Source organism: Gorilla gorilla, chromosome 15 (assembly GCF_029281585.2).
Source record: "Gorilla gorilla gorilla isolate KB3781 chromosome 15, NHGRI_mGorGor1-v2.1_pri, whole genome shotgun sequence".
NCBI classification, from domain to species: domain Eukaryota; kingdom Metazoa; phylum Chordata; class Mammalia; order Primates; family Hominidae; genus Gorilla; species Gorilla gorilla.
This window is the reverse complement of record NC_073239.2, coordinates 117,288,931-117,301,096: the sequence shown is the minus strand read 5'-3', so window position 1 is coordinate 117,301,096 and position 12,166 is coordinate 117,288,931. Positions and strand designations below refer to the sequence as shown.

The following is a 12,166-nucleotide window of genomic DNA, read 5'->3' as shown; positions in this document are numbered from 1 at the left end:
TTCTGATAATTAAAGGTGGAAGGTGGCTAGAGAATGGTTAAATAATATGATACATTGACAGGATAGAATATACTTAGTAACAACATGGGTAGTCATTACAATGAAAAAGGCAAGGAAGGCCGGGCGCGGTGGCTCACGCCTGTAATCCCAGCACTTTGGGAGGCCGAGGTGGGCAGATCACGAGGTCAAGAGATTGAGACCATGCTGGCCAACATGATGAAACCTCATCTCTACTAAAAATACAAAAATCAGCTGGGTGTGGTACGCACCTGTAGTCCCAGCTACTCAGGAGCCTGAGGCAGGAGAATCACTTGAACTCCAGGAGGCGGAGGTAGCGGTGAGCTGAGATCGAGCCACCACACTCCAGCCTGGCAACAAAGCGAGACTCCTTCTGAGAAAAAAAAAAAAGGAAAAGAAAAAGCCAAGGAAAGACCAAATATAGTGTAATCACAACAAAAATGCATAGAGTAAAATATATAAAGAAAATGGATGAAATGAGACACATTGCAGCTGTACAGCATGTTCTTTCTACTTTTCTGTGTTTTTTAGATTTATTTTAATGATTGTTTTATAATGGGAGAAAACCTGTTTTTGTTCATTGCTTTATTAACTAAGCAGAACAGGAACTCATCTCACGTGTAAAAATACTTTTTCTCATTTTCAGGGAAGATCAGTTTTCCTGCCATCCAGGCTGCTCCCTCCTTCAGCAACTCATTCCCACAGATCTTCCGAGACAGGACGGATATCCAGTGCCTTATCCCATGTGCCATTGACCAGGTCAGCAGGCAGAAAAGCAAGGCTCTCTAAGTCTGGGGCATTGACAGCAGGTTCCTCTTACTCTTCAGCGGGGAGAGGTATTGAAAGATATGATGGGCAGCCAGGCAGGGTGGCTCACGCCTGTAATACCAGCACTCTGGGAGGCCAAGGCAGGCGGATCACTTGAGGCCAGGAGTTCAAGACCAGCCTGGCCAACATGGCGAAACCCCGTCTCTACTAAAAATACAAAATTTAGCCAGATGTGGTGGCAGCCGCCTGTAATCCCAGCTACTCGCCTCGCTTGAACCCCAGAGGCGGAGGTTGCAGCGAGAGCGCATCACTGCACTCCAGCCTGGGCGACAGAGCAAGGCTCTGTCTCAGAAAAAAGGAAAGAAAGTTGGGGATTGGGGGGCAAGGGGAGGGAGAGCATTAGGACAAATACCTAATGCACGCGGGGCTTAAAACCTAGATGACGGGTTGATGGGTGCAGCAAACCACCATGGCACATGTATACCTATGTAACAAACCTGCATGTTCTGTACATGTATCCCAGAACTGGAAGTAAAATTTAAAAAAAAAAAGGAAAAGATAGGAAAGGGAGGAGGGAGTGAATTTCTTTGGTTGGAAGCATGAGAGCCTTCTGGGAAGATACTCACAGGGACTGCTCATGGCTGAAAGCTGGCATGTTTTCTGGCCGCCCTCATCAGGGTCCTTACTCTCCCCACAGGATCCTTACTTTAGAATGACAAGGGACGTCGCCCCCAGGATCGGCTATCCTAAACCAGCCCTGCTGCACTCCACCTTCTTCCCCGCCCTGCAGGGCGCCCAGACCAAAATGAGTGCCAGCGACCCCAACTCCTCCATCTTCCTCACCGACACGGCCAAGCAGATCAAAACCAAGGTGAGCAGTGGCCCAGGCAGAGGGCAGCCAGCGGGATCAGAAACATGCCCTGGGGGGCACATGCACACACACACCACTGCGCAGTGCTTTGGGCCTCAGCCACCCAGCCACCGTAGCAACGCTAAACTCCAGGATTGCCAACTTTGCTCCCTGCAGAACTCAGGCAGCCTGTCCTTCCCACATGAATCAGGTGAATTTGTTTTGTGTCCTTTCATTTAGGTAAAATTTTGAATTTTTTTTTCTTTTTTTCCTTTTCTGCTTTTCTTACCAGCACTGTTCTGCAGGCAAAGTCATGGCAATTTCCTTAAAGTTATAATTAGTGTGGATGTTATTAAATAATGGAAAAGATTTGTGTATATTTCTCATCATCAGCTGTGTTCCAGGGGCTGGACCCGGTGCCTTATTTATGTTTTCTCATGTTTCATTCTCACTGGGAGGTGGTGGTGCTATTCCCTTTAAAGATGAGATGATGAGGCTTAGAGAAGCCCAGCCACTTGACCAAGTTTCCACCACCAGGAATCAGCAGCACTGCTCTCCTGGCCCTGAGCAGCCATTACCAAGCAGGGGTTATGAGCTGGTTTTCTCCCAGAGAGCGTTCTCACTGAGAGACACAGAACTGAGAAACGTCCATCCATGGGACAGTCCTGCTGGCCCCAGGAGGGATGCATGCAGCAGGCATTCAGCAAACATTTGACAAATCACTAGAGAAACTAAAAGGAGACGTTAGTTTGAGCTTCCTTATTTTGCATGGCCCCAGTTCTGTTGCCTGGTTCCTCAACAGCCAGTGTATATATAATTGCCTCACTGTTACACAAAGCAGTTGACATTTTCTTTGGAATCAAGTGTGTGTTTGCAGGCTAGAAGATTGCAGTGGGAATGCTGGGAACTGTATTTGAGGCATGTCACATGCCCTCTGAGTCACTGCCCCTGACCGTTCTGGAAAGTCCCAAGCAGGTTCTGGTTGACAATGGGGAAGCCTTTCATATCAAAACTTCCTAAGACATGCCCTCCACCAACTCTCCCCACTCAGTTGGAAGCTGGTATAATTGAAGACTTTTCTTTCCCTTTCACTTCTGGCCAAAACTTCCGGAGCACAGGGTGCAGAGTGGGGAGGGAAGTGCCATTGGAAAAGTCCACTGTTTTATTTTGCTTCTGAGAAGTTGTTTGGAAAAAGTTGTTTATGGCCAGGTGCGATAGCTCACACCTATAATTCTAGCACTTTGAGAGGCCGAGGCAGGTGGATCACCTGAGGTCAGGAGTTCGAGACCAGCCTGGCCAACATGGTGAAACCCCTGTCTCTACTAAAAATACAAAACTTAACCAGGCTTGGTGGCAGGCACCTATAATCCCAGCTACTCGGGAGGCTGAGGCAGGAGAATTGTTTGACCCTGGAAGACAGAGGTTGCAGTGAGCCGAGATCGCACCACTGTTCTCCAGCCTGGGCAACAGAGTGAGACTCCAGCTCAAAAAAAAAAAAAAAAGAAAAGAAAAACTTGTTTATGGATCTGGGACATTTATCATTCACTTAGGGACCAGTAGAGCCCTCGAGGTGAGCAGTTAGCATGAGGTCAGGAAAAACAGAGGCCTACAGACGGTCACTGGGCCTACAGGCTTCTTGTGGGGCAGAACAGGGCCCGCCCAGGCCCTCACTCTAAATCCCCGTGCCCGACTTCAGCTCCAAAATCAGAATCTCCACACTAGAAAAGAAAGGGCACATCTGCTCCAGCCTCCTAAAAATAACAGGTTCAGGCAGGGCAGGGGCACATGCCTGTAGTCCCAGCTACTCAGGAGGATGGCTTGAGCCCAGGGATTCAAGGCTGCAGTGAGCTACTATTGTGCCTGTGAATAGCCACTGCACCCCAGCTGGGGTGGCACAGTGAGGCCCCATCTCTCAAATTAAAAAAATCAAAATAGTAGCACAGTGCTGACGACTCAGGTGGCTTTGCTGAGTGAGTACCTGCCACCTGCACACAGTAAGCCTGAGTTATCTAACTTTATCCCAACTACCACCCTAGCCGGCTGTGTCCATTCGGCATCATTTCCTGTCACACAGAGTCGCACTGGTCACCCACTTCCATCATCTTAGTTGCTGGCAGCAGTGCTCCATACCCACTCCCAAGTCAGCCCTCCATCTGTTTTCCTGTAAGTCAGGCCTGGTAGGCTGGTTCCTGCATCACTGAGGACCGATCACGTCAAGGAGGCAGAACTGAGCCCCTCAGTTCTCGAGCTCCACCCAGAAGCCTGGTGTCCCAGGAGCCAGCCTGGTCCTGCCAATCCCTGTCACATATGGCAGGTTCCTGACACTCTGGGCCTGATTTCCTTCACCTGTAAGATAGAGACAGCACTACAGAGGTTATTGGGTTGTTGGGGATAAAATGTATGTCACAACCCTAACAGCCTCCACGGATGGCACATCTGCTGTGTGCCTACTGTGGGAAAAGCCTGGGGAAGGGGAGTGTGCAGGTGGTGGTGACGCCAGCACATCTTGAAAAACATGCAGCAGACACCAGTTTCCTTGTTCTCCTCTCAGATAAAGGTCTGGGAACTGGCCTTTCAATATCCTCTTCAAACTGCCCCTGGAACCCAGGACCTGTGTTCTCAGACTTTCTTCCTGACACTGAAGCTTCTTCCCCAAGGCCCAGCAGGGAGGGCTATGGCCTCCACATAGCAGTGACTCCATCACTTAGATACTAGGAGACACCACTACTAGGTGGTTTTTTTCTTCCTCCTGTTTATTGGTATTTTCCATAGTTTTTCATTCTATAACTTTTTTTTCCTTTTTTTTTTTTTTTTTTTGAGACGGAGTCTCACTCTGTCGCCCAGGCTGGAGTGCAGTGGCGCAGTCTCTGCTCACTGCAAGCTCTGCCTCCCAGGTTCACGCCATTCTCCTGCCTCAGTATCCCGAGTAGCTGGGCCTACAGGCGCCCGCCACCACGCCCAGCTAATTTTTTGTATTTTAGTAGAGACGGGGTTTCACCGTGTTAGCCAGGATGGTCTTGGTCTCCTGACCTCGTAATCCGCCCGCCTTGGCCTCCCAAAGTGCTGGGATTACAGGCGTGAGCCACTGTGCCAGCCCCTCGCATGGGCCTTGCCTGAGCCTCTCGTGTGACTGCTGCTTTCCCTGCCCAGCCTCTCAGCAATGCCCTGCCAAAATGGAGACGGGCGCCTTTGCCCCAACACTCATCTGCTCCTTTTGCACGATCCCAACTTATCTAGTTAGGACTCTGCTCTAGAATTGTGTGTGTGTGTGTGTGTGTGTGTGTGTGTGTGTGTGTGTGTGATGGAGTTTCACTCTTGTTGCCCAGGCTGCACAATCTCGGCTCACCGCAACCTCCGCCTCCCGGGTTCAAGCGATTCTCCTGCCTCAACCTCCCAAATAGCTGGGATTACAGGCACATGACACCACGCCCAGCTAATTTTGTATTTTCAGTAGAGATGGGGTTTCTTCATGTTGGTCAGGCTGGTCTCAAACTCCTTACCTCCGGTGATCTGCCTGCCTCAGCCTCCCAAAGTGCTGGGATTACAGGTGTGAGCCACTGCACCCGGCTGCTCTGGAATTCTTTTAAGGAGACTTACTAAACATAACAACTTAGAATTTATTGACTCTGCCCACCTTTTTTCCCATTAAAAAAAAGTTAAGACTGGGCACAGTGGCTCATGCCTGCAGTTCCAGCACTTTGGGAGGCCAAGGCAGGCGAATCACCTGAGGCTGGGAGTTCAAGACCAGCCTGGCCAACATGGTGAAACCCTGTCTCTACTAAAAATACAAAATTAGCCAGGCATGGTGGCAAAAAAAAAGTTAAGGGGCCAAGCACAGTGACTCACACCTGTAATCCCAGCACTTCGGGAGGCCAAGGCAGGCAGATCACTAGAGCCCAGGAGTTCAAGACCAGAATGGGCTACATGACAAAACCTGGTCTCTACAAAAGATACCAAAAAATTAGCCAGGCTGGTGGCACACACCTGTACTCCTAGCTACTCAGGAGGCTGAGGCAGGAAGGTAACCTGAGACCAGGAGGTCAAGGCTGCAGTGAGCCATGATCACACCACTGCACTTCAGCCTGGGCAACAGACTAGAGATCCTATCTAAAAAAAAAAAATTAGGGTGACATTTTCTCAGATGCTCACTGAAAGAATGTTGAAGGAGTTTCGCCTATTTGTTCTGGCTTTTATTAGCCTTAATTACCCCGTGATTATCTTTAACAATTCCTAAAAGTCATTGTGTTTCTGAGTTTTTCAGCTCTGACAGTGTTGCCTGTTTGTAAGTGAAGACCTGCCTGCAGGCCCCTCTCCCTGCGCACTTCTCGTGGGTTTGCCTTCCCTTACTGCCTTACCCTGTGCCTTCTTGTTATGCTTTCTGTGTGGAGCTGGCCACTGCTTTCCTGTCCCCGTTAACACTGCAGTACCTATCCCTAAGAGAGGCTGCCCTTCCTGCCATCTCCCTTACTCTGAGGATGACTTACTCATCCTTTTTCTTTTATTTATTTATTTTTTTAGTTTTTATTATTTTAGAAACAAGGTCTTGCTCTGTCGCCGAGGCTGGCATGCAGTGATGCAATCACAGTCCACTATAACCTCAAACTCCTGAGTCTGAGCGATCCTTCCACCTCAGCCTCCCGAGTCGCTAGGACTACAGGCGCACGTCACCACACCAGCTAATTCCCTTTTTTTTTTTTTTTTTTTTTGGCAGAGAGGAGGGCTCACTAAGTTACCCAGACTGGTCTTGACCTCCTGGCCTCAATCGATCCTCCCCCCTCAGCCTCCCAAAATGCTGAGATTACTGGCACAAGCTACCATGTCTGGCCTTACCCCTCCTTTTTCTGAAGCTTGTCACCTGAGGAACTTGTCTGTCCCAGGTTTCAGTTCAATCAGTGCCTTGGCTTTCCCAACTCTATTCTCCTGTGTCTCCGAGGATGGGGTGTTCAAAGCTCATCTGCCCCCACCTCTCCTGCAGTGAGCCCCACGGTAGCTCACACCCAAGCCTCACAGGAAGAACAGCAGTGGGTCCCCCACCGGCTGTGCGCCCCCCACCGGCTGTGCGCCCCCCACCGGCTGTGCGCCTTGGCCTTTCCCTGGTCCAGAATCTGACAGCACTCACACCTTTGACTTCCACACTTGGGCTTCTAGCCAGTGTCCAGGCACAGGATGAGCAGGACTGAGGAGCGTGTCTGTGTCCTCTTCTGGTGCAGGTCAATAAGCATGCGTTTTCTGGAGGGAGAGACACCATCGAGGAGCACAGGCAGTTTGGGGGCAACTGTGATGTGGACGTGTCTTTCATGTACCTGACCTTCTTCCTCGAGGACGACGACAAGCTCGAGCAGATCAGGAAGGTGAGCAGGGAACCCCAAGGGCCCACAGCCGCCTCCAGCCACCCACTCCTGCCCATGGGGCCTAGAAGGCTCCAACAGCCAGGCATGAAGGCTTGGTCGGAGGTGCTCAACTGAAACAAGGTGAAAACTGAGTAGAGTCGCCCTCATGGTTTTTAGACCTGGGCTCAGAAGCCTCATGAACAAATCACGAAAGAGCAGACACAAATCACTATTCATTTAGAAGCCACACAAAACAGTCTTGCTTTATTAGTCATCAGAGAAATATAAGTTAATGTGATCAAAACTAAGACAGTTGAGTATAGAATTAGCAGGGGCTTTTGTGTTGCCATTGACTATTTTCAGTGATTATGAAGCAGACGCTTCAAGGCACACTCAAGTGAGCAGAGTGTTTATCAGCACAGCCTCAGGAAGCAGTTTGGTACTGGGTACAAAGAGCCCAAAAATGTTCAGAGCTTCTCCTCAGGTTTTCTCATTCTTAGATTTTTTCCAAGGAAATAATCCTGAGTAAGAGAAAGCTTTCCACACAAAGATGTTAAAAATGATAATAGCAAAAAGTTCAACACAGACTCAGTACAGCAGAGGAAACGTTAAATTAGAATTGTTACAGGGTGGATTATTATGCAGGCATGAACTATTTTAAGTGTTCATATGCAGGGCATGGTGGCACACATCTGTAGCCCCTGCTACTTGGGAAGCTGAGACAGGAGGATCCCTTGAGCCCGGGAGTTCAAATCCAGCCTGGGCGACATAGCAAGACCCTCATTTCTTTTTTTTTTTTTTTTTTTTTTGAGACAGAGTCCTGCCCTGTCACCCAGGCTGGAGTGCAGTGGCGCGATCTCGGCTCACTGCAGGCTCTGCCTTCCGGATTCATGCCATTCTCCTGCCTCAGCCTCCCGAGTAGCTGGGACTACAGGCGCCCGCCACCACGCCCGGCTAATTTTTTTGTATTTTTAGTAGAGACAGGGTTTCACCGTCTTAGTCAAGATGGTCTCGATCTCCCGACCTCGTGATCCACCCGCCTTGGCCTCCCAAAGTGCTTGGATTACAGGTGTGACCACCGCGTCCAGCCAAGACCCTCATTTCTTTAAAAAAAAAAAAAAGTTTTAGTGACACAGGAAAATATGCCTATGATAGTGAAAAAAGGATACCAAATGAAAACTCAGGGAGGAGTTAACTATGTTTAAATGAAATGCACAGGGAAAGAAATGTAAAGAAAATTTACCAAATGTTAGTGGCAGACCCCACCTCTGGGCATTTTTTAGGCGGGCAATTTGTAGGTGATTTTTCTTTACTTTGCTGCTGCTTTGTGGTTTGGGTACTTTATTAAATTTGCTTAATGAGCATGCAGTACAATCAGAAAAAGAAAAAATTAGCAAGATTTGGCTGGGCGCAGTGGCTCACGCCTGTAATCCTAGCACTTTGGGAGGCCGAGGCGGGTGGGGGGGGTGGATCACGAGGTCAGGAGATCAAGACCAGCCTGGCCAATATGGTGAAATCCCATCTCTACTAAAAATACAAAAATTAGCCAGGCGTGGTGGCAGGCACCTGTAATCCCAGCTACTCAGGAGGCTGAGGCAGGAGAATCACTTGAACCTGGGAGGCGGAGGTTGCAGTGAGCCAAGATCGTGCCACTGCACTCCAACCTGGCAACAGAGTGAGACTCCGTCTCAAAAAAAAAAAATTAGCAAGATTTTACAGAAGCCATAAGGGGCTGCCAGGAATTGTTGTTGTTTAGTGCCTGGGGGAATGGCCCCTAGCATCGATAGGGGTGGGGACTGCCCTCCCCATTGGCCCTTTCACTGTGAGAGGCCAAGTCATGGCTACTGTCAGAGCCAGGTTTCTAGCCGTTTTAGGAAAAGTGTAGCTGAAGGTATAGGTTATTGTTGTGGTAACAACAGATCTCACTTCTGAGTGCCACCCACGTGCCAGGCTCTGCATGGGTGGTGTGGGCTGAGCTGGTGCCCGAGGCAGGAAGGAGCCGCTCAGGACATGTGGAGCCATCTCTCACGTGGCTCTCTCCCTCCGGGCAGGATTACACCAGCGGAGCCATGCTCACCGGTGAGCTCAAGAAGGCACTCATAGAGGTTCTGCAGCCCTTGATCGCAGAGCACCAGGCCCGGCGCAAGGAGGTCACGGATGAGATAGTGAAAGAGTTCATGACTCCCCGGAAGCTGTCCTTCGACTTTCAGTAGCACTCGTTTTACATATGCTTATAAAAGAAGTGATGTATCAGTAATGTATCAATAATCCCAGCCCAGTCAAAGCACCGCCACCTGTAGGCTTCTGTCTCATGGTAATTACTGGGCCTGGCCTCTGTAAGCCTGTGTATGTTATCAATACTGTTTCTTCCTGTGAGTTCCATTATTTCTATCTCTTATGGGCAAAGCATTGTGGGTAATTGGTGCTGGCTAACATTGCATGGTCGGATAGAGAAGTCCAGCTGTGAGTCTCTCCCCAAGGCAGCCCCAGAGTGGAACCTTTGGCTGGAAGTCCATGGGCCACCCTGTTCTGGTCCGTGGAGGAGTCCGAGGGTTCCAAGTATACTCTTAAGACCCACTCTGTTTAAAAATATATATTCTATGTATGCATATATGGAATTGAAATGTCATTATTGTAACCTAGAAAGTGCTTTGAAATATTGATGTGGGGAGGTTTATTGAGCACAAGATGTATTTCAGCCCATGCCCCCTCCCAAAAAGAAATTGATAAGTAAAAGCTTTGTTATACATTTGACTAAGAAATTACCCAGCTTTAAAGCTGCTTTTAACAATGAAGATTGAACAGAGTTCGGCAGTTTTGATTAAATTAAGACTTGGGGGTGAAGCTTTCCAGTTTACTGAACTCCAGACCATGCATGTAGTCCACTCCAGAAATCATGCTCGCTTCCCTTGGCACACCAGTGTTCTCCCGCCAAATGACCCTAGACCCTCTGTCCTGCAGAGTCAGGGTGGCTTTTCCCCTGACCGTGTCCGATGCCAAGGAGTCCTGGCCTACACAGATGCTTCATTTTGACCCTTGGCTGCAGTGGAAGTCAGCACAGAGCAGTGCCCTGGCTGTGTCCCTGGACGGGTGGACTTAGCTAGGGAGAAAGTCCAGGCAGCAGCCCTGGAGGCCCTCACAGATGTCTAGGCAGGCCTCATTTCATCACGCAGCATGTGCAGGCCTGGAAGAGCAAAGCCAGATCTCAGGGAAGCCCTTGGTTGATGTATCTGGGTCTCTTCTGGAGCACTCTGCCCTCCTGTCACCCAGTAGAGTAAATAAACTTCCTTGGCTCCTGCTCTTGTCATTGTGCTCTGTCTGGGAGGTCTGAGGAGGGAGCAGAGACCCCTTCCCTCACCCTTCTGTGGATGACCTTGAGTCTGCTGGAGTCAAAATTTGGGGATGAAAGCGCACAGTCCCAGGAACCCCATGGTGTTGTGCCACAGCTCCCAGGAATGGGCTTGTGCTGGGAGAGCCCTTAGCAGCATCCTGGTGCGGGCTCCCTCTCACACCACATTTCTCATTTCCAGCAGCTGATGGAGAACGCAAGCAGAGGTTGTCCTCGCTTTTCAGAGGAGGGGCTGGCCGTGGGGTGCTTAGTGGTGCTATGTAGTGATGGGGAGCACAGGCTGGGAGCCAGGTCGGGCCCCATTCACATGAGGCCCAGGGCAGAGGCCAAGCTGCAAGGGAGCCCTGGGCTCATTCTACCGGCCCATCCTCATTTTGCAAGTAGGGAAACTGAGGCTTAGGAGAGGAGAACATGACTTGTCCGAGGCCATAGGGTGACTCTGATACAGCGAGTCTGTCCTGACTCTTGGTGCTTTCCACAAACATACAGAGGGACCATTTTACAAATGAGGGAACTACGGTTCCCACCCTGGAGGCTGGAGGCCTGGGCTCGAGTCCCACTCAGGTACCCGTGTGCACCATGACCTCAAATAGGCTTCCTCTCCCGGTCTCGACTCCTGCTGGCCTGGGCCCCACCCCTGCCCTCCCCTGCTCACCTGGCTGGCTATGGCCAGTGGGGGTGAGCCACCCACAGAGGCCACGTAGCTCACTAGCCTGTTGCCTTGGGCAACTAATATGACTCCTTGTAGCTCTACTGCACCTGTGACACAAGTGCAATGAGGGGTGACAAATGGAGTCAGTGACAGCTGCTGCTGTCATTGTCCACCCAGCCACAGCATCTATTGGCAAGGCCCTGGTGAGACCCTGGCCCCAGGGAGGAGTGAGCCAACACCAAGCAGCTTCTCCCCTCACCGGCTGTGTGACTCTGGCCAGGTCACTTAACCTCCCAGGACCTCCATCTCCTCCCCTGTAAAAAGCAGTGATGCCTCCTGTTTAGGGTCTTAGGAGGGGTGCCCTGGGTCCAATACTCAGGTGACTTGCCCAAGGCCACTGCTGGTCAGGACACAGGGGAGCCACATGTCTCCCAAGCCTCCCCGATTTTGCTAAAAACCAGTGGTTTCTGAGAGAAATGTTCCCTGAAAGACATGGGTGTCTGGATTAGGATGGACAGGTTGCAGTGGCCCCATGGGTGTTTGGGGATGAGGCATGAGGCCGGGTGCCTGCACCACCGTGGTGCCAAAGGCTCTGCCAGAAGAGCACTCCTGCTCTGGCTGGTAATGTCCACTTGTCAGGCAGATGTGGGGCCAACCCAGCTCAGTCTCTCTGTCCCGTGGCCCCCAGCCTGGAGGAGAGACCAGCTGAGCCTGCCTGAAAGGAGATGGTGCCTGAGAAGCACACAAAACAGCACTGGGTGGGGAAGCAGGGACAGGAAGGAGGGTGGCTGAGCACACGGGTGGCTATGGAACAGCTCGTTGCTCCAGGACGGCACTTGGCAAGCAACAGGCCTGCCTCTGGCCCCCAGTGCCCGCCTGCAGCACCAGCAGATGTGCCCTCCCCAGGGTCACACTGGCTGGGCCTTGAGGCCCAGGACTCTCTGGTCATTACCATAGAGGTTGTAAAGACAGGACAGCCAGACGCGGTGGCTCACACCTGTAATCCCAAGCTGAGGCGGGCAGATCACGAGGTCAGGAGATCGAGACCATCCTGGCTAACACGGCGAAACCCCATCTCTACTAAAAATACAAAAAGAAATTAGCTGGGCGTGGTGGTGGGCACCCGTAGTCCCAGCTACTCGGGAGGCTGAGACAGGAGAATGGCGTGAACACAGGAGGCGGAGCTTGCAGTGAGCCAA

General features: G+C 50.7%; 1 protein-coding gene across 4 annotated transcripts in view; it reads left to right on the top strand.

The window, feature by feature from the left end:
• The window catches only part of WARS1 (tryptophanyl-tRNA synthetase 1), a 42,756-nt gene extending 32,492 nt beyond the window's left edge, over nt 1-10,264 (top strand). For all 4 annotated transcript variants that reach the window (XM_004055685.5, XM_004055684.5, XM_004055687.5 and 1 more), the window contains 4 exons: nt 665-777; nt 1,484-1,657; nt 6,847-6,987; nt 9,018-10,264. In XM_004055685.5, the coding sequence (XP_004055733.2) occupies nt 665-777; nt 1,484-1,657; nt 6,847-6,987; nt 9,018-9,179 (590 nt within the window). In that variant the 3' untranslated portion in view covers nt 9,180-10,264. The remainder of the gene's footprint in view (nt 1-664; nt 778-1,483; nt 1,658-6,846; nt 6,988-9,017) is intronic.
• The last annotated feature ends 1,902 nt before the right edge of the window (nt 10,265-12,166 follow it).